This window comes from Coturnix japonica, chromosome 17 (genome assembly GCF_054131305.1).
Source record: "Coturnix japonica strain WE chromosome 17, WE-NBRP24, whole genome shotgun sequence".
NCBI classification, from domain to species: domain Eukaryota; kingdom Metazoa; phylum Chordata; class Aves; order Galliformes; family Phasianidae; genus Coturnix; species Coturnix japonica.
The window spans coordinates 12287208-12308453 of record NC_140679.1 but is presented as its reverse complement, the minus strand read 5'-3'; the positions used below and the strand labels follow the sequence as shown (position 1 = coordinate 12308453).

The 21246-nt window shown below is 46.2% G+C and overlaps 1 protein-coding gene across 10 annotated transcripts in view; it reads right to left on the bottom strand.

Annotated features, from left to right (window-relative positions):
• Positions 1 to 4190: 4190 nt before the first annotated feature.
• The window catches only part of HIVEP3 (HIVEP zinc finger 3), a 201018-nt gene continuing 183962 nt past the window's right edge, over positions 4191 to 21246 (bottom strand). For 8 of the 10 annotated variants that reach the window (XM_085518036.1, XM_085518038.1, XM_085518035.1 and 5 more), the window contains 3 exons: positions 14340 to 14438; positions 7666 to 8711; positions 4191 to 5475 (listed from right to left, as the gene is read on the bottom strand). In XM_085518036.1, coding sequence (XP_085374162.1) covers positions 4699 to 5475; positions 7666 to 8711; positions 14340 to 14438 — 1922 coding nt within the window. In that variant the 3' untranslated portion in view covers positions 4191 to 4698. Of the gene's footprint in view, positions 5476 to 7665; positions 8712 to 14339; positions 14439 to 21246 lie in introns of those variants that run through there. The other 2 variants (XR_014935135.1, XR_014935136.1) reach the window with 2 other exon arrangements.

Here is a 21246-nt window from a genome sequence, read left to right as displayed (position 1 = left end):
TTTTTTCTTTTTTTTTCTTTTTTTTTTTTTTCCCTTTTTTGCACTGATATAACCATACAGACATTGCAAGATGCAAGTGTAGAAACCGGAGTTAAAATAAACTTACAGGCAAAACTACCAAATTACATTGTACGCTGTACATATTTACAGTACCTTTTTGGAATGTATTGCCATTTTAAGAACATATAGAAACTTTCTACAGACTATTCCACTTACAGAATACATACACCTTTTAGAAAAAAAGGCAAATATTTATCTTACATGAGACCATGTATATTAAATTTGCGTACACATTATTATTATTATTATTATTATTATTATTATTAATTTTTTACATTACATTTACTAAAGTGATCGTAAGTGCCATCATATCTCAATATCTCAGTAATGAAAACAGATTGGTCTTATGCCATCAGGACTGATTTTTTTTTTTTTTTTCCTTTTTTTTGTATTTTTGTGTTTGTTTTTTTTTTTGTAAATAATTTACAATATGGTTTTATTTGTAAATATTGTGCAACAGATGAAAATACGGGGGAAAAAGAACGAAGCAAAAAGAGAAGCACATGATGAACCCACGTAAGCAGTGATACTGCAAGTACACATAACAGGGCTAGATCAAATTCTCTAGGATTTTGCATGGAATAACTATCATGATTTCCACGTCACCAAATATATTGCTTGTTCAGGTGCTGCTTTTGTGGGTTGGAAACAAAAACCATGTAGAATTGAATGCTGACTTCAGGGAGACCCAAACAATGGAGCCCAATGGACACAGAAATGGGGACAGGGGGTGCATTTGTCACCACCAGCAGTGAGACCTCAAGGACACGCTTAAGAAGAAAGTGTTGAAATGTGTTCCTCAGCCATGCACCATAAAGTCATGGTGACTCCATCACAACCATAAGGGATTCCTGTTGCTGTCACTGGGTGCCCAGCCAACAACTTGTAATCAGAGGTGGCATAGATGGGGTGCAGGACATAGGGCAGCCCCCTGAAAGACAGAGCCATTCAGGTGGCCCTATATCCTACAGATCACTGTGACCTCAACAGAAATAGCAGAACTCAGGATGAGCTCTGAGCAAAAGGACATTACAGGAATTTGTGGAGTGCTTCAGCACAAGTCCATGTAGGAGTGCTTTGTTGACTCTGGATACTCAATGAAATGGTCTCAAGAAGTTACTTATGACTGTGGGACAAGATCTTGCAAAATCTTTTTTTGGATGTGAGACCAACAGTTTGCCATTGAGCAACGCACTCAGGGGCATGGGGACACCTGGCTGTGCACTAAGGAGCTCTGTCAGATGGAAAGCAGGAGGGCTTATCTCCACCTGCTGATGGAAAGCAAGGGTTGAGCTTTGGTTTTTCATTTTGCCTACTTGCGTGACTAATACATTCTCTTTGAAATAGTGCTGCTCCCTGCCTCTGCAAAGTGCCTGCGTAGAAACCAACGCAGCAAAAAAGCTGTCACCCAGCAAGAAGAGAGCGGTAAGAAATAGCCAGCAGGGACAGCGGGTGCTCCAAGTAGGAAATAGCAGGAACAGGGGGCTCCAGACCTGCAGAAAGGTGCAGTGCGGTGCCAACACACATGGGTGAGAGGCACTGGGGGCACTCAGAGTGCTCAGAGTCCCCCCACTGTAATGGGGCAGTTCCAAGATGCTGCCCTGCCCACAAGCGGAGATGCTGGTGCCCTTCCCGCAGAGCTCTGAGCTGTCGGCGGGATTAGTAGCCCTTAAATATCTTATTATTATTATTATTTTTAATATTTATATTTTTGTGAATCTTTTTGCCTAGAATAGGCCATATTGCGCCCATTAGGTATCGCATGAAGCACCATGTCACCCCAGCCAGAGCCTCCCCACTGTGCCCGCTGGGCAGCAGGACCAGGCTGAGATTGTTCACCTTGCCCCTGAGTTTTTGGCTGTCCCCACATGCACCTACTCTGTGGCTGCAGGGCACAACCCATGGAGCATCGCTGCTGCACAACCCCTGCACCTCCTCACCCTGGTTTTTAGCCAAAGGCAGCTGGGATGCTCTGCAGCTGGGATGCAGAACTCATCTGGAGCTTCTGGAAAAGCTTTAAAAAAGTCATCATCATTAAAAAAAAAAAAAAGCCACACCAACAAAACCAAAAGAAATACAACAACAACAACGTGCTGAGGGGTTTCTGGGTTTTGTTAGGTTTTGTTTTGTTTTTGTTTTCCTTCTGTTCGGGATGACAGAAGGAATTAAAAAACCCACACCCGTGCCAAGTGCCAACAGGTCAAGGATTAAAATACAATTACAGAAAGCTGAGCAAATTTGATCTAGCCCAAAGCTCATGTCAAACGCACCAAATGAAACCAGAATGCTGAGTGCACAACTGCTGCATTGCTTTTCTTTATGTACAGTTGCTATATATATATATATTTATATATGTATATATATTTTTTAAAAAAATTAAATACAAAAAGCTACCTTGGAATAATGTTAAGAGTGTGACAAGGCAGAAAAAGGTGGCAAAAGCCAGGAAATCTGAACCCAGTGCTGAATTTGGGGCGGGGTTAGGGTTAGGGTCAGGGATGCACACAGAGGAGTCAACACACTTCAGTGTTGTTCCAATTGGGGGGGAGGGATTGAAGCTGGTGCCTATGGTTCCATTGAGCAGAGGCACTGGGCTGAACTGGGTTTGCAGCCTTGGCTTCTGCCATGGGACTTGACTGAATATGGGAGCAGGATCAGGCTTAGGCCCAGGGAGATGGAAGAAAGGGGAACTCAATAGAAGTGCTGATTAAGGTAGACACGGGTTCTTTCTGGACATTGTTTTGGTCGGTGTCACAGCCTTAATGCTATTTCCATGATATCTCCTTTTGTACTTAACTCCCTTTACAAGAAAAGCAAAAAATAAAAATAATTAATTAAAATAAAAAAGAAGTCACAGACTGTTAAAAAATCTATAGTATTTGCCCGTGAAACGGGAACAGTTCGTAGCTCATCAAGTCTGGCAAGGAAATATGTTCTCATTCACGGTTTTCTCTTATTTCTTTTTATTTTTATTTATTTTTTAAACTTCTTTTTTTAAAAAAAAAACAAAAAACAAAAAAACGTGTATTACGTACCCGATAAACTGGAACAGCTCTGAAAGAAGGTAGAACTGATCCACTGGTTAAATATTTATTTCATCTTCTCTCTTTCTCTCTTTTATTTTCTGTTGCTGTTGTTGCAGTTAAAAGTTTTTTGTTGTTTTTTTTTTTCTTGGTTTTTAAGTTTTTTTCTTAAAAAAGGGGGGTCTGTACAGATTTCATAGATCAGAAAATCTTCTGATAACCCTCTGCTGTCCATTGGGGGAGCCACATACCCAATGGCCATGGTTCAAAGCGCATGGACGGAGCCACTCCGTCGGTGTCTGTATTTGGTATCTGAGGGCAGCAGGGCAGCTGCTCTGCTATGGGAGCTCAGAGGGGAAAGTCTGCTCTTGGAAAAGTCACCATGCATGCAGAACACGCTGACTGCAAAGCACTGTAACTCTTCCTTCCAAAATAAGCCAAAAGGGCCCGTCTGCTCAATGAGGGCGACATGTTCTGCTTAAATAAATAAATACAAAGGAAACAGAGCACAGAGTCACCAAGCAGAGCACAGACTCCTCCAGCATCCCTAAAACTCAAGGAGCAAACCCACGGGATGGGATGGAGCAACTCATCCACCACCTAAAAGCCAGGGAGGAGAAATGGCTGCAGAATGAGAACCTCCCTTAGAGCCAGGGGTAGAGGGGCTCCAGGACCATGGAGAGGGCTCCAGACCCAGCGATGGGGATGGAGGGATGAAGCCCAAGACTGGGCTACATTCGATACATTCCTACCTTCTTGCAGGTAAATCTTTTGAAGAAGAATTTATATCTTGTTTTGTGTGTGTGTGTCCCTTTTTTTTTATCTTTTTTTTTTCTTCTTCTTCTTTTTTTTTTTTTTTTTTTAACTTAAAAAAAAAAAAGTGCTTTGATGTTCTGCAGGAGGGAGAGATGTTCATGATGAGCTTTTCTCTTGGAGCGACAATTTCGCTGCAAACAGCCCCCTCCCCACCCCCCTCCTCCTTGAGGAAGTGCTAGCTTCATTTACAAGTTCAGGGTAAACACGTTTCTCAAATGTAAAGCAGTCTCAAGTGTTTAAAGCACAACCATAGGCAACAGGATGCGAGAAAAAGAAAAACCCAACAAGCACTTTGCGAGAATTAAATAAAGCATGTAATAAATACGAATCATAAACTTCTGTACACAGGAGCGAGGGTTTGGTTTTCTTTTTAATCATTGAATCAATATATAAAAAAAAAAGTTTTTCTTTTTTTTTGTTTTTGTTTTCAGTGCATCTTCTTCCTCTTAAAATGCTTAACCCTTTCCTTTCTGCATCTCTCAGGCCCATAAGAACACACACCTCAATGGCAAAAAAAGACAAGGTCTAACAAACCCCTTTCCAAAAAACTCTAAAAAAATATTCACAGCCTCAAACATTTTTGTACATTTCAAGCAACAAAAGGTATAGAAAAAGGCACAAGTAACTGCATACATGTGGAGATAATACCAGACCGGGACAAAGAAAACCAGGAAACTTCCATGGGTTTGGTCATTCACTAGAGTGCTTCGTATAGCGATGATTATACTAAAGGAAATAGTGTTGAAAATGTCTGTTGATTTTACATAGGAAGCCTAAAGGTGGAACAGACGGCGGGGCCTTAAGCACTGCCCGTGCTGTCATCCGCCTCTGTCTGAACGTGACCTACGCCTGTGGGCTCTGTGTGGGGACTCCTGGGGGCTCTGCAGGGCTCTCTGGAGGGTTGAGGGCTGCTGGGCGGCGGCGGGGATGGGAGCTCGGAGGTGAAAGTGCAGTGTGGTGATTCCAAAGGGCTGCTCGAGCTGCCACATTGCTTCTTGCCCGGCTTAGTCAAGGGGTCATCCCCGCTCGTCGAAGGCTTTGGAGAGGGCTGGCGGGTGGTGCTGGGGTCGGCTGGGGATGCTGAGCGGCCCGGTTGCTCTGCGGGGCTGGGCTCAGCAAACACTTTTACCCTGTATTCCTCCGGGTCTGGCTTTTGCTTAAGCTCTCTAGTCCTCATCTTCTCCTCCAAGCACTCGCTGCTTGTAGGCTCTGGGGACAGCGCGTATTTGGAAACTTTTGCCACTGGGGAGACAGATGCAGATGAAGGCTCCCGTGGCACCCATGGCTCCTCGAAGCTACTGCCGCCAGGTGAAAAGTGTCCCCCTGGCAGGGACATTACGGAGCTGGGCACCAGGCTGGGGTGGGTGCTTGGCCTGGCCTGGACCATCTGGATGCCCCCAATGGGAATCATGGGGTACGGGGTCCTTGCGAGCTGCTGCGAGTGCAGTGGGAGGTGGCTGAAGACATTCTCTTCTCCTCGGCTGTGGGCGTGAAGTTCGTGAGGTGCCTGCAAGGGTCTGAAGCAGATGGGCTGCATGGTGCCGGGTGAGCGTGGTGGGCTCCTGGGTTCTATCTTCTGCACCAGATGGGGAAAAAGAAACGGCTGAATCAGAGCAACGCATAAGGTACAGCACTAGCATCATTAATGATCATTACAAGGATTGATTCTGTGCACATTGTATTCTAATTTGGAGAGTGATCAATCCATCCAGGATGGTTTGGGCTCCCAAACCCTTAAGATAAGGAGCAAGACAACCCACAGTGTTTGCTTTCTGCGGGCACACAGTCTGTTGGGGCACAGGCCCAGGAGTTCAGTTGTTACCAGTCACCTCCAGAATCCCATCAGAAGATGTTAACACTCCCTGCATCCTTACATTCCATCAGTACATTGATTACATCAGTGCCCAAAAGCATTGCTATCCATTTTTAATGTATTTCCTTGAAACAGTGTTACGTCCTCACAGCTGTTAATTGCAAGGTTATTTTGCACTGAGAGCATTAACTCCAGTCTGGCACAAAGGACTCCCATCAATGGTCCCCACCACCACCCTCATGGTGTGGTCTGCAGAAATCAAGGTTAGCACCCTAACCAATTTACCTTTTCCTCTAACCGGTGCTTCACATAGTTTTCTAATGTACATCATGGAGAGATATGTGGCTAAACAGAAATGGATTAATTAGTTGATGTGGTTATAACTAAACCCCTAAACAGGACTCCCAGGCAGATGAAGCAACAGAAAATGAAATAAATTTTCTGTAAAGATGGAGTTACGGGATTTGAGGATTCACTGGAGGAATCGTTTGTGGAGCTATGGAAAACTGTCTGACCTGCAAGCTGGATGTCTGTGATAAGGCAGCAGAGGAAGGCAGCAAAAGAGAAAGGAAGAAAGAAAACTAGAGCCACAGTAGGTAGCAATGAGTTAGTCAGCACGTATCAGTCCCAATGCCTGCTCAGTGACACATATCCACACAAAGTATTGACAGAACTGCTGTAGGGATGCTGGGAAATCCCAAGCAAATCCCCCTGGTGCAACAGCCACCAAGGGGAGAGATGACCTGTTGCAGGAGCCTTTGGGAAGAGGAACAGCTGCAGTGAGACCTGAGGCACAGATCTGGACAAAAGCCTGATGCCCCAGCTAACCATTCCCACAAAGGACACTAGTTTGGAGCACAGGGGTCCCTTTGGGGATCTGATGAAACCAGCTCTGAAAGAAGCAGGACAATGAGAAGAAGGGTAAGTTAGTGTAAGTAAAAGGGTAATAATGGATAGTTTTCCCAACAGATGTTTCAGAGCAGAAGGAATGGGGTTTTCACAGCCCTGAGGTTCACCCCAAAAGGCAGTTGAGAAGTAAGGGAAGTAGCATTCAAGTGGACAAAACTTTGGGCCTAAAATAATTGATGGTCTCTGGGAAACTAAGGCAAACACTCATAGAGGGAAACAGGAGGGAGGCAGCACCAAGAGATGAGTCACTGTTGTGGACATGACAGAAAGGCAAATGGTGCAATGGGGCTTTTTCGGGAACACCTGAGTCAGCATCTGTGTGATGGGTCCTCTGGGGCTGGATCTGATGTTCATCAGCACACATTAAAGGAGAGCCAGGCATCTCAGCAGGAATGGGAGCTCTCTCAGTGCTCCACCAGACCCAATGTCTAATTTGCCTGCATCAGTGGGAGGAACAGGCAATTTTCCTTTACCCATAGGACGTGATACGTCCAACAGAGAGATTAAATGATATTCTGGATGCAGTGAGAAGATCCTCTCTATGCTGGAGAGGCAAAATAAAAGCAGAGATGTCCAAACTAACATTCCTCAGCAGTTAATCTAACAGTGGGCTGCATGAGGATGTAGCCCAGGAGAAGGCATCAAGGTGTGAGAGATGCCTGGCTAGCCCAAATCTGGTTCAGGACACTGACAATAGAAAAATAGGTCGAGATTCACTTTAGCTGGTGAAATCTAAGAAATGGATCTGAAACTCCCAGGGAAAAGATCTCTTCAAAACTCTGACAAGTTTTAGTAAGCACACATCCTTACTGCTTGCCTCAGCAGGAAAAGAAAGAATGGGTTGGGTCAGGGAGAGCTGCATTGGGTTGAAGAGGAGACAACTTTATTTCCCCTCAGCTGAGATGGGCACACCAACAGGTGCAAACCCTTTGCTGCTCGCTCTCACATTTCCCTGCATGCATTTACAGTCACTTTGCACTTCTGCATTGCAACGCTCAATTAAAATCACACCACAGCAAGGGGAAAGAGGGTGCTTGGACTTACCAGCTTGGATTCATAGAGCTGTACATTTTTGCCAAAGAACCTGTGAGGTAGAGGCATTGAAGATAATATTCCATGCTGGGCTTGATATGAGCTTTGAGTTTTGTCATCTGCTGCTGATCTGCTCGTCCCAGGCATGTCCTCTTTGCCAGGGGATGGGTACCTGGGTGCCTCCGAGCAGCTTGGGGGCAAGGTTTTCTTCAGTGATAAATACCTGCCCGATGGCATCTCTCTGCTGGGAGATGAGGCCTCTCCCTCTGGAGGAAGGTACGCTCTGGGGGACAGCTCTCTCCTGGGGGATGGATGCCTGCTGGGTGACAGCTCGAGCCTTGGCGATGCGCACCGCAGAGGGGAAGCCTCCCTCCTGGGAGAGACACGTGGGCATGGGGACAGCCCCCTCCCTGGGGACAGGCACCTCAAAGGAGACATCTCCCCAGTGGGTGAAAAGCGTTTGGGTGAAGTTTCATTTTTGGTTAACAGGTGCTTTCTTGCTAGCACTGGTCTGCTGCTGCCGCCAGCTCTGCTGGAGTCCTGGCTTGGAGACCACCTTTTCCTTGGGGAGGTGTCTTTTGAGGCTGACAGTTCCATGGCTAGGGACATGGGTGGCCTGGTGACAGACTCTCTTTCAGCAGAAGCCAATTGTTCGGTGGAAGTCAGAGCTGGTCTGTGGAGACTCAGGATGCTGTGGCACACAGCGATGTCGCTGCTGTCTGCTGACCACCTGGTTTCCAGCCCGCAGGAGGAGCTCTGCTGGCCTTCACCGACTTTCTGGCTGCTGGAAGCAGTTTCTTGGGCTAAGGACGATGCTGTTTCTGTGCCTTCCTCTTGAGAAGCCGGAGAGCCACCTGAAGAGTGCATCAATGGTGTAGATTGTTTGGCCTCCGGCAGCTTTAAAGGTGGTTCATCTTGGCTCTCCTCTTCCTCCTCATCTTCATCATCCTCATTGTCGTCATCATCGTCAGATTCCTCTAGGTCTGAAAACTGGTGTTCCTCAATAGGCTCAGATCCCTCCCGCCCCTCAGAGTCCTGGAATAGGTCTTCACTGGTTCCTGCAAGACAAACACAAAACAAGAAGTGTAAGACACACGGAGGGTGGGTTTGTGCTAAACTTGCTCCAAAGATCTCATGGGATAAGAGGAAGGAAGATCCAGTTATTTCCTACATTAGTCGCCTTACACTCCAGCCTTGTCCTCTGTTACAGCTCTCCCCCTGGTGGTTTCATTGCCTTGAACCCATTAATCCCACCATTGGGATCCTACCGGTGCTCTGCTCAATAGTTCCAACCATTGCTCTGACAGCACTGTGCCATCAGCCCCTGCTACTGCTGTACACCATCACACAGCCTCTGCTCCTTCAGGAACACAAGGAAAGGTCTTGCTAGACATGGAGATCAGCAGCACCATCATCCTTTGATGTGCTTTCTACCACTGTTTGTTGCAGTGGTGTCCACATAACATCTGTAGCTGCCAAAACACAGGCAGCCAACAGCTGTCCTGTCTAATTTATATGACATTTAAATATTAGCAAGACAGGGCCTTAATTAAAAAAGAAAGGATCTCAGTGGGTTTCCCCTTATTTTGATCAAATCTAGCTATAGTGCAGACACATCTGGGATACTTAAGTAATAAGAGATTGTAAACCATGGAATATTTAGGTAAGCAAATTAAAATAGAGATGCTCCCATAGAGCATCCCATAGCCCATAGAATAGCTCTCTTCTACTCAAAGAGCCAGGAGAAGCTTTAAGAGATCAGTACCAAGCTGCTGGCTCACCCTCTGCTCTGCACAGACAAAACCTGAATTTCCAATGCCAGATGTACAGCAGGGCTCGATACACGAAAACTCAGCCTGCAGAGGTCCGTTGGGAACAGCCACTGGATGTCACTATAGCTCAACAAAATGACACTGACGGAGGCTTTCCAGAAGTCCCCACTTCTCTGGAGGGGCCCATAAAACACCACTTTCTCAAGCCATGCTAATGCCAGGCACCAATGAGATGGGGGCAGTGCTGCTGAGGCACGCTTGCTCCCCAGCTGTGCAAGGGAAATGTTGCTTTGACACTTGCACTAATTGCAGCACTGCTGGTTTCTTCTCCCCCCTGCCCCTGTCAGCATAAGATGCTGCTCTCTCCAAGCCGAAGTTTTCCATGTAGGGCTGCCATCAGTGGGACGAGCCAAGAGGAGGCTCCAGGGATTCAGCGTGGAGCTGGACCACACCTGGTGGCTTGCAGGAGGAACGTGGCCACACAGAGAGAAGTCCCTCAGATCTGTGGATAAATGCCTAATTCAGCTTACTTTGAATAACAGGGCCTTACTGGTAAATGCTCACAATGTATTTGGCAGACCTCAGATATCAGTGGAACATGACATGTATTTAGCAGCACTCCACCAAGAGCATTGTGCAATGCTTGTATAACGATGGGGTTTGCTGGGTCCAGGATCCAACACTGGGTTATGTGCAAACTCCCAGAGGAGCTGACTTCAGAACAAATATTATTCCAAACAGGCTCATTCTCCCGTGCATTCTTCTTGCCTGGAAAGGGAATGCAGCTCACTACCAGAGCCATGAGCTAGCACTGTCCTGGTCTGTGGGGTCGACATCCACAGGCGTAGGGACGGACGGACAGCCCCAGCCCTGCTGCCGTCTCCTGTGTGGTCTCCTTGTTTTGGCCTCAGTCTCACAGACAGCAAGGTCAGAAGGACAGGGTGAGGGAAATGCGAAGCCAGCTCTGCGCTGGGGTGTTGTTTGCATTTCCCACAGGGGGGAACAGCTCAGTGAGCCCTGGGGCATCCCAAAGGGACGGTGCTGCAGGATCCTCGCCGGCTCCATAGGGAGCTCAGACATGGATTTCTGTAGCAGAAAAACATTCTGTCGAGTGGCTGGGGGGAGCAAGGGCACATCAGGAGAACACGGAGAGAAAAACTGCCCCACTGATGGCATGTAGGGCTCTTCATGCTGTTTCATTACATCTGCCTTACCCTCGCCAATATTGCACAAGTCTTGTGCAGTCGCACCAAGCCAAACCAATGCAACAGTGAAGAATTATGCTCCAATCTCCTTTTATAGTCACACCCCCTTCTTTCCCCTGCCCCTTAAATAGAAAGAAAAACAATCAAGTGAAATACGGCTCAAGCTGAAAATAATCCAGGGAGCTGTAGGAACGGCTGTTCCCTCCCCATATGCCCCCAGAGGGGAGCATAGCACTCTTCCTGAGCTGGGCTGTGGCACATTTCTACTTCTTTAATTAAACTCCTCAGCAGCAGGCTCTGCTCTGAGCCCACATGGGAAGGCGATCTCCAACCCACCACCACGCCGCGATGCAGCTGCAATCTCTGATTCCTCACTCGCTGTTCTGTCATTCCTCTGCTCTTTTCTCACCCATCCAACGATCACAGTACCAAATATGACTTTCTGACCTTCTCCTCAGCTGTTTTATTTCGGATTTGATTGGCATTTAGGAGCAAAGGGCCTCCTGAATACTTGAAATTTCAGCAAGGGTTTGGTGTTAGCTTTAAACCAGGTGAAAGAGAAGATGGGAGGAGAGAATGGAAACGCTCCGCTGACACTGTGCCTTCTGCTTTCACCTTTCTGCATTCCTTCCTGGCAGACGGTCCCCCTTTACACAAACACGAATGGTCTCCATCAATGGGAGGAAACGGGGACTGTATATTTTTTGTAATTCTAAAATTACACGGGTTTCTTGCATAATGCAATGAAGTCCAGACAGTGCAATGCATTCCAGCAAACTGCTGTGCAGCCAACAGCAACAATGTGAGGAGTCCTGTCCTGGAGCTCGTGGGCTCTTGTCCCTCCATAGGACCTCTCCCCATTGGTATCCATGTGCTACTGGGAACCAGTGACTTGATGATGGCTAAAAAATCACATCCTCAAGCAGATGGTTCCAGCCAGTTCTGTTGAGCTCACAGCTTTACTCTTACTCTATGAGTGAGGCCAAAGGCTGAGAACAGCTCATCCTCCTCATCTGACCCTATTTGACATTGTCCCTTGGTAAGCCTGTGGGGAATGGCTGAAGGAAATGAGGAACAAAGCATCCCCCTGACTCATACAGTCAGCCCTGACAGCTCTGTCCTCAGAACTGATAGGACTTCTGATCTACAGGTTTTCAGAAGTGATGCTCCATTGATTGATTCATTAGTTCTAATTGACTATAATGAAAAGGTTTAAGACAACAGCTACTTTTCAGACTCCCACAGTCAACACTTAAAATCATAGAATCCTTAAGAGTTGGAAAGAACCTTTAAAAGTCATCTAGACCAACTCCCCTGCAACAAACAAGATACAGCTCCACGAGGTTGCCCAGATCAAGCCTCCAGTGATGGGGCATCCACCATGGGCAACCTGTTCCGGTGCCTCACCACCCTCACTGTAAAAGACCTTTTCCTTTTTCCTACACTTCAGGAGCCTGCTTCCTCTTTCCCTGCCAGTGTGGGAGAAGAACTGGAAGAACTGGGAAAAGAACTTGGAGAAGAATGGGAAAATTTGGAAAGGGATTGGAACTAAATGACCTTTGAGGTCCCTTCTAACTCAAGCCATTCTGTGATTATATGAACTGGGAAAAGAACTGGGAGAAGAATTCACTGAGAGCAGCCCTGCAGAGAAGGGTCTGGGGGTCATGGAGGACAGAAAGCTTTCCTTTAGGGCAGCTCCTGCAGAATCCCCAGTCAGGTTCCCTTTTGGCCATGTCTTCCTGCAGAAAGGCCACAGCTAAGCACAGTGTGTCTCAGTCTGGCCAAAAGGTTGCTTTAAAGAGCTGGACCAAAACCAAGAGCTCATAAATTTCAACAGGAAGAGAATCACCCCTCCAAGCACGGTAGCACATTAATGGGATGGCTTTAAGAAGGTAAACTGGGGGGCAAAGGAGATACAGAGGATGGGAAAGGCACTGTGGGAATATCTGGAAATGCCAGTGGAAGTGTATTAGAGCACTTTGTTTCTCCCATGTCCTCATCCCCTGCCCACCCAGGACTGCATCCATCCTGAATCAGGCCTGAGGGTGAAGTGCTGCTACACCCATAGGGACTTGGGCTGGTGAAGCTGTGCTGTGCCAGACCCAGATCCTGGCTGGCGAGTTGAACGTGCCACCCTGATGCCAATGCTTTGATAGTTTTTGAGAGGTGCACATATGGCCTGAACTAGGGTCATCCAGGAACCTGCATCTTACTTTGGGATGACTGCATGCAAAAGGCCCCAAGACTGCTTAACTAAACAACCCAGGGACGAAGCATGTAAGCCAACACAGGAGGACCTCACTTAATGACTTTTAATTACCTACAAAGGTAGTGGCACATCCCGCAAACCAGCCCCTTTCCCAACAAAGCCTCAGATGGGCTCAACCTCGGCAGGGGAGCGGGGTGATAAGCACTGTTTGTTGTTCCTGCCGAGTTAACATTCCCTGGCTCCCAGCACCGACTCCAGAACTCACTCAGCTGATGCTCACTATATAAAAATAACCGTGGTGCTGCATGCCTTATGGAGCTCACTTTAACCCATTGTCGGGCTGCGGCACAGCAGATCCCAGGGACTGAGGAACCTGGATGGTTTGGGTTGAGATGGGAGGGAAAGAATGGGAATAGCCTGACCTTTTGCAGCTGTCAGACCACAGCCTCCAATAACTGGGGTAAAACAGTTGTTTTTCTGGCTCAGACATGTGAGACTTCCCCATGTTCTTCTGGAGACCTTCCTCACCTTTCCTTCAACGCTTCTGAAGGAGGCAGAAGAGCTCATGGCCATCTCACTTCTGCCCACTGTTGGCCAGTCTCTCTGCAGGGCTGCTTTTTGGAGTGATTTCAGGGGAATTCAGCTGCACAATCCACTATAAAGCTTGGCAGAAATTACTAAATGAGAGAATCACATGTGCTACTAATGGCACAGACAGGCTGCTGGGTTAGAGACCCTTGGACAGACTGTGTGCGCGCTCAGAAGCAGATGAAAGAAATGAGCAGGTGAGACAGGGTAAATGTATCTTGTAAAGCATTCAGAATAATGCCAGTAAATGTCAAAGCATCATGTTATTTTCATTCTGCCAGCTCTTTTCTCTGCTGAGAAACATCCAAATCATTTGAGGGTGGCTCACCTTTATCCTACACATAGCAATGACCTGGGGATGAGGGAAGCAGCTGTCCCTATCCTGGTTTATTGATGCATGCAGTAGTGGGGCAGTGGAGCTGCACCTCCAGACACTGACCAGGTTTGCTCCAGTCAGTCCAAGTCCCCTGGGACTGAACTGGTTATTTGGAGTGTTTTGGAGTCATCCAGCCAGTCAGATGGGCAGCTTCCTCAAAGATATGGCACTTGGGAGCAGGGTTTACTAGGCCTGGTGGTACTGGGTTAGACTAGATGATCTTAGTGGTCTTTTCCAACCTTAATGACTCTATAATTCCAAGATGATCCCGATGGAAACATCTTTCCCTGGAGTTCCTTTCCATATTGCAGAGGGGCATCTCCTTGGCAGGACCATCAGGGCAGCAGCACAAGCATCTGCTCATGCTCAGCACTACAGCTCTAGATCCTAAGGATCTTCCTAACAGAAGCACAGGGAGAGGTTACAGCCTCATGTAAACTTGGAAGGAGCCCAACCATCCCACATTTTCCACTTAAATGGGAACTACCCTTTCTCAGAGGCAAAAGTAATATATATAGGACTGCAAATGATTTTACCTTCTTCGGCTTCCAGATCCACCAGTGAAGATACCAACACGCCCATCTCCTGACATTTTTTGCTGTGGGCTTTTGACTTCATATGCTTAGTCAGATTCCCTGAAAGCAAACAGAGAACACATTTTGGTCAACATGGCTTTTTTAAACGATTTTTTTTTCTTTTTTTTTTTTTTTTCTTTTTTGCAAACTCTTTAGTAACATATTAATAATTGGGCTCTGTACCAGATAAGAAGATTCTCAGACTATTCCCACTACCCAGTGCAGGTATCCCACGTTGCAAGGCTAAACACCTGATAAGCCACCAGGGATATGCACTGGTTTTAGAGAGGAAGAAAGGTCCTGAATTGCTGTCAGTGATGGTGCAACAGAGGACAGTTGACAAGGAAGATGCTCCCCAGTGCAGTGCAGTGGGTAACACCTCTCACCCTTGCCTGGGGCAGAGCAGTGCTACCAAAATGAGCACTCCAGATGGCAGCAATGAGGATAAAAAGCAGCCCGCTCTGGAAGGAGCCTTTCCTGCCTCTGCCTGAACAGCTGGATACAACTCTAGATAACAGTAATTAGTGGAGTCAGCTGGGAAATGCCATTTCCATGCTCAGGAGCAGTTTGTTGGGCTGGGGAGTGAGCTTGGGGTTGGCTGCTAGGCAGTTTGATCCATGCTAGTACTTACTCAAGATTACATGCATGTGAGGCTGTGTGGTGTGAAGCAATGCAGATGCACATCCCTACAACTACACAGAATGGCTCTGGTGGACTGCCACACAGCAAAGCAGCAGTAGGGATAAGCTCTCAGCTCCCAGAACAAGAGCCACAGGTACTCCTAAGTCCTGTGCACCAGCTTTGGGCACCATGAGCAAGCCTGCTAAACACTAATGAGGCTGCCTAGGGCTGGGGGGGGGGAGAGGAGCCCCTGCAAGGGGGTTATGGGATGTGGGATGCTCCCTGCTGCCCTGAGCTGGGATAACCCACAGGCACATGGCTGGGGAAAAGCTCTCTAATCCTAACTCCCAAACTGCAGGCAGGTTAATTAGACAGTTATTAACCCTACTTATCCACCAGGGAACCTCTTTTCAAGGGGAAAATGAAAATTGGTGGAAAGGAAAGAAAAAAAATGAAAGGTTGTCTACTGCATTACAGAGTAACCCAGTCCCAGTGCTGGGTGGGACAATAGGGGAGCCCCCACCAAACCTTCTTGTGCTGCTCCAGTGAGCATAAATAAATAAGCCGGTCCTGTAATGCCCTTGCAGCTTAGAAGAGTGCCACAATCATCCACCTACCAAGCCCACTAATTATTTATTTAGCCCTTTTTATATGAAATGGAATGGCTCCAACAGGAAAGACCAAGAAAGAGGGACAAAGGCTGACTCTATATCCTCATGTATCTGGCACTCACCTAGGATGAGGATATGATTCTTGCTCCAAAAGGGTGTTTATAATGATTTAGCTCCAGTAAGAGGGTTTTTAAAACTTCATGCCAACATACTCTTAACCCCACAGGTGTGAGGATGAAGCCATGTTGGCTAAGAGCTCTGATTTGGACTAGGAGTTTTGTTGTGAGCCCAAAGCAACTCAGTAGGACAAAAGTGCATTCTCATGGATGCCTCTGGTTCCAGTGAATGGCCACTTCTTTGTAAATGAAAAGCTGTTGTGCCAAGAAGTATCCGATGAGTTCAAAATTTTGACCTCATGGAGCTGGAATTTAATTTTGGACCTAACTACCAAAAAGACGATCTGACTCAGCCTGCTGCAATCAAACCCTGCTGCTGCCTGTCCATCACAACGCATTGCATCTCGCTGCCAAAAATGACCCATTTTTGCTCAGTGCTAAAGCAACGTATCTGACTGGTTGGCACACATGGTAAATAAATTCCAGCAAGAGCTTGGTGGGAGCTGGGGGAGCTGGCTATGCTGTGGTAACGCAGGAATAGTGGGAAGCATGGTTGGGGGAGGTCCACCACCCCAGACAAGCTCATAAATCCACTGTGATACGTACATCTGGATTTGTCAGGGCAAAGCATGAGTTATTCAGTGGGATGTGATGCTTTGAGCAAAACTGCACTAAAACAAGAAAAAAACACTAAAAATCCCAGTGCAAGTGAATGTGTGCCAAATCCCATAGAGCAGCTCATTGCAAGCACTGCTTTCTTTTCCCATCCTACTACTTTCTACTCTGCTTCCCCTCTTTATTCATCCTTGCTGGGTTACTATGGGCAATGCCAACACACCAGTGGGAAAGAAGAGGGTGCAGAGCTCTCTGTGGCAGCCCCCCAGGTGGGGACATTTCCCTGCACACACACACAGAGTCCCACAACGTTGGGAAAGCTTCTTGCCTTCATGGGAAGGGAGGCTCAGGGGGTGGACTCCCATTTGAGCTCCGTTTGCGTCATTTCACGGAAGCTGCTTTAAAGCAAGAAGCAAAGTTATCATCTTGGGAGCAATTTGGAGGAGGATAACGTTTATCTTATCAGGGTTCTTCCAACAGTTTGTGTTTTAGGACCCTTTAATTAAATGTACTTCAGCACGTTTCCAGTAAAATCGACACTTCTGCCCATGTAACAGCTGGACATGGATCCTAAAAGGAAATGTTCAGCTACTTATTGCCTTGCTCAGTGCTGGTTCCTAGCTTAAAACAAAATAATAATAATAACATTGCTTCCTTGGAAACGGCTGGAAACATATCTGAAGGAACAAGAAGGAAACCAGCAGAGAGGGGAGCTGGGTTTAGGCTGCGGAACAGTCAACCCCAATCCTAAACAAGTGGGTGATCCTTACTAAGGTTCAGAAGGAGCTCCCAGATTTGAAATCCATTGATTATATTAGAAGAAATTAGGGAAGCTCTGCAAATGGTGCCTCCCCCCACCCTGAGCACCGCTTGCACTGGAGCAGCACAGGGATGGACTCTCTCTTACGCCTGCGTACAACTATGCACTGCTGGCTGCTTGAGCTCTTCTGCTGTTGTGAGGTCTTATTCTGGACTTAAAGCAGCTTAAATGCTTGTGTTGTTTTGAGAAAGCTAAAACTGTGCTGTTCCAAAAGCTGCTTAGGAGAGACTAGAAGTGATTTTCCATTTAAATTAAAAGAGGGAAATTAATTCGTCAGAACATCTACTATAATATTTTAAAGGTGGTGGAGTTAAAGTGAAAATCAGGGGATGGAAACATTAAGATTTGTGGAAAAAATTAACTTGTCCACATCAGATGCACACCGTGATTTCTGTTTCTCCTATTAAACATGAACAATTTAACAACAATAAATTCCAGCAAATAACCAACAACGTGACCTCAGCATCCAAGGCAACTCTGTGATACTGATACTGCTTTTCATATCCTTCCTTTAAAATAGTATGGAAGGAGAGCAACAGCTAGTCCACCAATGGCAACTCCCATTTTGATCTAAGACACATTCTTACCCAGAGGATAAGCAATAGGCAATGCTCCTCATCCCAGATAAACCCTTGAAATAGGGTTTATGTGTGACTTAAATAGTGCACAGGTCTCTGTATGGAGATGACTGCCCAGAGAAGATGTGGATGTCCCATCCTTGGAGGTGTTCAAGGCCAGGTTGGATGGGGCCCTGGGCAGCCTGGTCTGATATGAAATATGGAGGTTGGCGGCTCTGCCTATGTTTGGGGATTGGAACTTTGTGATCCTTGAAATCCCTGCCAACCCAGCCCATTCTGTGATTCCACAATTCTAAGAATCTATGATGTGGCTCTCAAAGAAAAGCTCTAATTTGAATCATTTCTTGGGCAAAAGGTTCAAATTTATTTTAAATTATGTTGTTATTTTTCTTATATTGACTTAAAAGATTAAAGGAGAGAATCAAGCATCCATCCTGCATGGATACAGGCTATGAAATCCCAGCCATCTTCTGGAGCATGTCATCAGCCCATGCTAACTGATCTTCCAGAAGGGTACCAAAGCTGGGCTTTGAAATCAAGAGATTTAGCACATTTCCCATGGAATCTTAATAACTGCCTAATATTTCACTTGAATTTGACTTTCAGCCTTCATTCCTTTCATTTTTATATTTTTATTTTATTTTTATTTTTTGCCCTTTTCTCAGTCTTTCTCCTCCTGCTTGGACCAATGGGTTCTTCTCTGTTCCCAGTGTCAGTGCATGGATTCTTGGCAATGAGGCTGTGGCTCTGCCCTGCTTTAGCTGAGTTAATTCATGTGGAACATTCCACCAGTTGGACCTGCTCTGGAGTTTCCAGAGAAGCTTAGCAGAGTGCTGAGTCTGTACAGCAGTAATAATAATAAACTGAACAGCAATAACCTGGCCTTTAAGGGCTGTGGGGTAGCGCATTCAATACATTAGCACATTCAATAACCCCAGTGCCTGTCGTGTGCTGATTTAAGGAACTGAGAGCTAATTTATTAAGGGCTATGGCTGAGGACATGGAGAAGTCTGGCGTCTGGGAGCTGGGAGTGGAGCAGACTGTCAAACGGGGATCTCCAGCCAACACTCCTCCCATGAACGCAGAGCTCTCTGTCCGTTCTGACCTCTGCATGAAGACGTGGATAAAGTCTGCTGCTCCACATGGTTTTTCCAGAAATTTTAAGAAATATCAAGCAATCCAGACGTGCTGTGAGCCTGACAGCAAAACAACGGCTGTGGGAGAGGACAATCTGTGCACAGGGTGGGAAATTCAAGTGCCAGCATTGCCCCAGCTCTGGGTCATCCATGGAAGAGAAAGGGCAGGGACACGGGGACAGCTGGTGGCTTCTTATCCATCCCAATGGGAAAACTGCTGGACTGCACCTTCTTCCCAATAAGAAACAATGAAGAAGCAGCTTAACTGCTTTAAACAACCTCTCTGAGGCCATAGCAACAAACCTCATAGGAGAGCACTGCTACGGAGTGAAGGTAGAGACACCTCATTAAAGAGGCATGTTGATATCTCATCCAGAAATGAAAGTCAAACCAAATTACAAACCAAATTTCCAAGGCTGCTGTTTCCATCAACTGAGTGAACAGGAAATATATATATGTATATAAATATATATATATATATAATCTCACGGAATTGCTTTAAAATAATAATAGTAATAGTAATAGTAATAATAATAATAGTAATAATAATAATAATAATAATAATAATAATAATAATAATAAAAATAATAAAACATTTCCCTGCAGCTCCATAACTCAGAGGAACAGCTTTGCTTGCAATGGAAGAGATGCACAAAAAGCAGACAAACAGCATAATTAGTGAACAGTGGGAAATACTGAAAGCTCGCTCTTTTGCAAAAAGTTTTCCCAGCTCTTGGAACATTAATACGGAATTTCAAGGGGGACTGGGGCACATTTTAACTAGATAAAGGTCCTCATTAAAATTATAACAATAAAAAAATCATTAAACCGCTTCCAGGCTACTTGAGAGCTTTGAGCATTAGATCATGCTGGAGAGATCTATCACAGCCAAAATGAAGACAGCCCCATAGATATTCCCCTTGAGTTTACACTGAACGCTAAAATTAACCTTGGAAAGCTGATTTCTAAAAGAGCTTCAGCTCAACTTATATTTTTGCAAGTGCAATCTGGTAGCAAAGAGTTCCAGCTTCTCCATTCTGCAATTAACTGTGGTTGCAAAACTGCTCGCCAGGAAGGGGGATCCTAATGAGTCAGGGCCCCAACCAACCTCTTCTAGACATCTGCAAAACGAGCTGTGAAACCTCTAGTTCTGCAAACCGGACCTCTGTTTCAGGCTCCAACTGCAACAATTCTGCAGCTGGGCTTTAATTGATGATGTTATCAGCACACAAGGATGATTTTTTTTTATTATTATTATTTTTTTAACCGTGCTTTCCAATAATAGTTTCAAAGGTCCTTATGCTCCCATCAGCAAAGCAAACAGATTTTATCCAAGGGTTGCAAAGTTATGTGCAGTAGGAGCATGCCTGCAGGACTCTGACTGTCACCCCACCCCCTTCCAACAAGGAGCCATGTTCATGCAATTCCAAGTTACCATCATGCAACCTTTTGTCCTAAAATTGCTCATCCCAGTAACTTCTGCCCCCCTCATGCATCCATATGCAAATAGACAGTTTAGCATTGAAATCCCAGAGCAAATTGATTTTGGAAGGAAGCGTTCCCATGCTGCCTTCCCCAGTAAGCTGAAGAAGGGGAATCCTTTGGAGGCAAGCATCTATTTGTCGGTGTGCTTCAAGGCAGCAGAGATGGAGAGCAAAGCAGCAAGAGAGATGGTGGAAAGGATGGATTCATCTCATCACTCTGAACAACGGCCTAACGGAAGCATGATGGAAAGCAAGGTGAAGTGATGGGAGAGGTTGAACAGATTCACCTCTCAAAGAAAAACCTCGGAACAAAGGAACCAAAGCAAAGGGAAAGAGAAAGAAAATGGATCAGAGAGAGCTGCGGGTGGGGAAGGAGAGGAAGAGCCATGGCTTGGATCTGCTGCATATGTCTGTCAAGAATTTGGCCTCAAACATGGTATCACTTCCCCATGCCCACATACACTTGCTGATTCCCAACACGTTGTTACCCAGAAATTCCCCACAACTTAACCTCCAGCCCCAGGCATGGCCCCAGTGACTCACCCAGTGGCAGGGTCACTTGTTTAGCACTGAGGAACAGACATGGCCACCAACGGCACTTCTGGGCCAGCAGGCATGACATAGCCCATGCAGCACCCAGGCCTCCTCCCTTGTCTTTGCTGTGCATCTTTCTTGGGTAACAGTGGGGTTTTGGGATGCTATTATTGAGAAATCAACTCTGCCAGCTCTGCAATTTTCTGAGGTTTGCAAGGATGGAGCTAGAGATGAAGGGCATTTTGTACTTACATCGAGCTATAAGCAAGACACCAAACTCAACATCTTTATTGCAAGACTTGATACAACCAAAGATGGAGAGCAGAACTGTGAAAGCTGTGGTGCCAGACTAT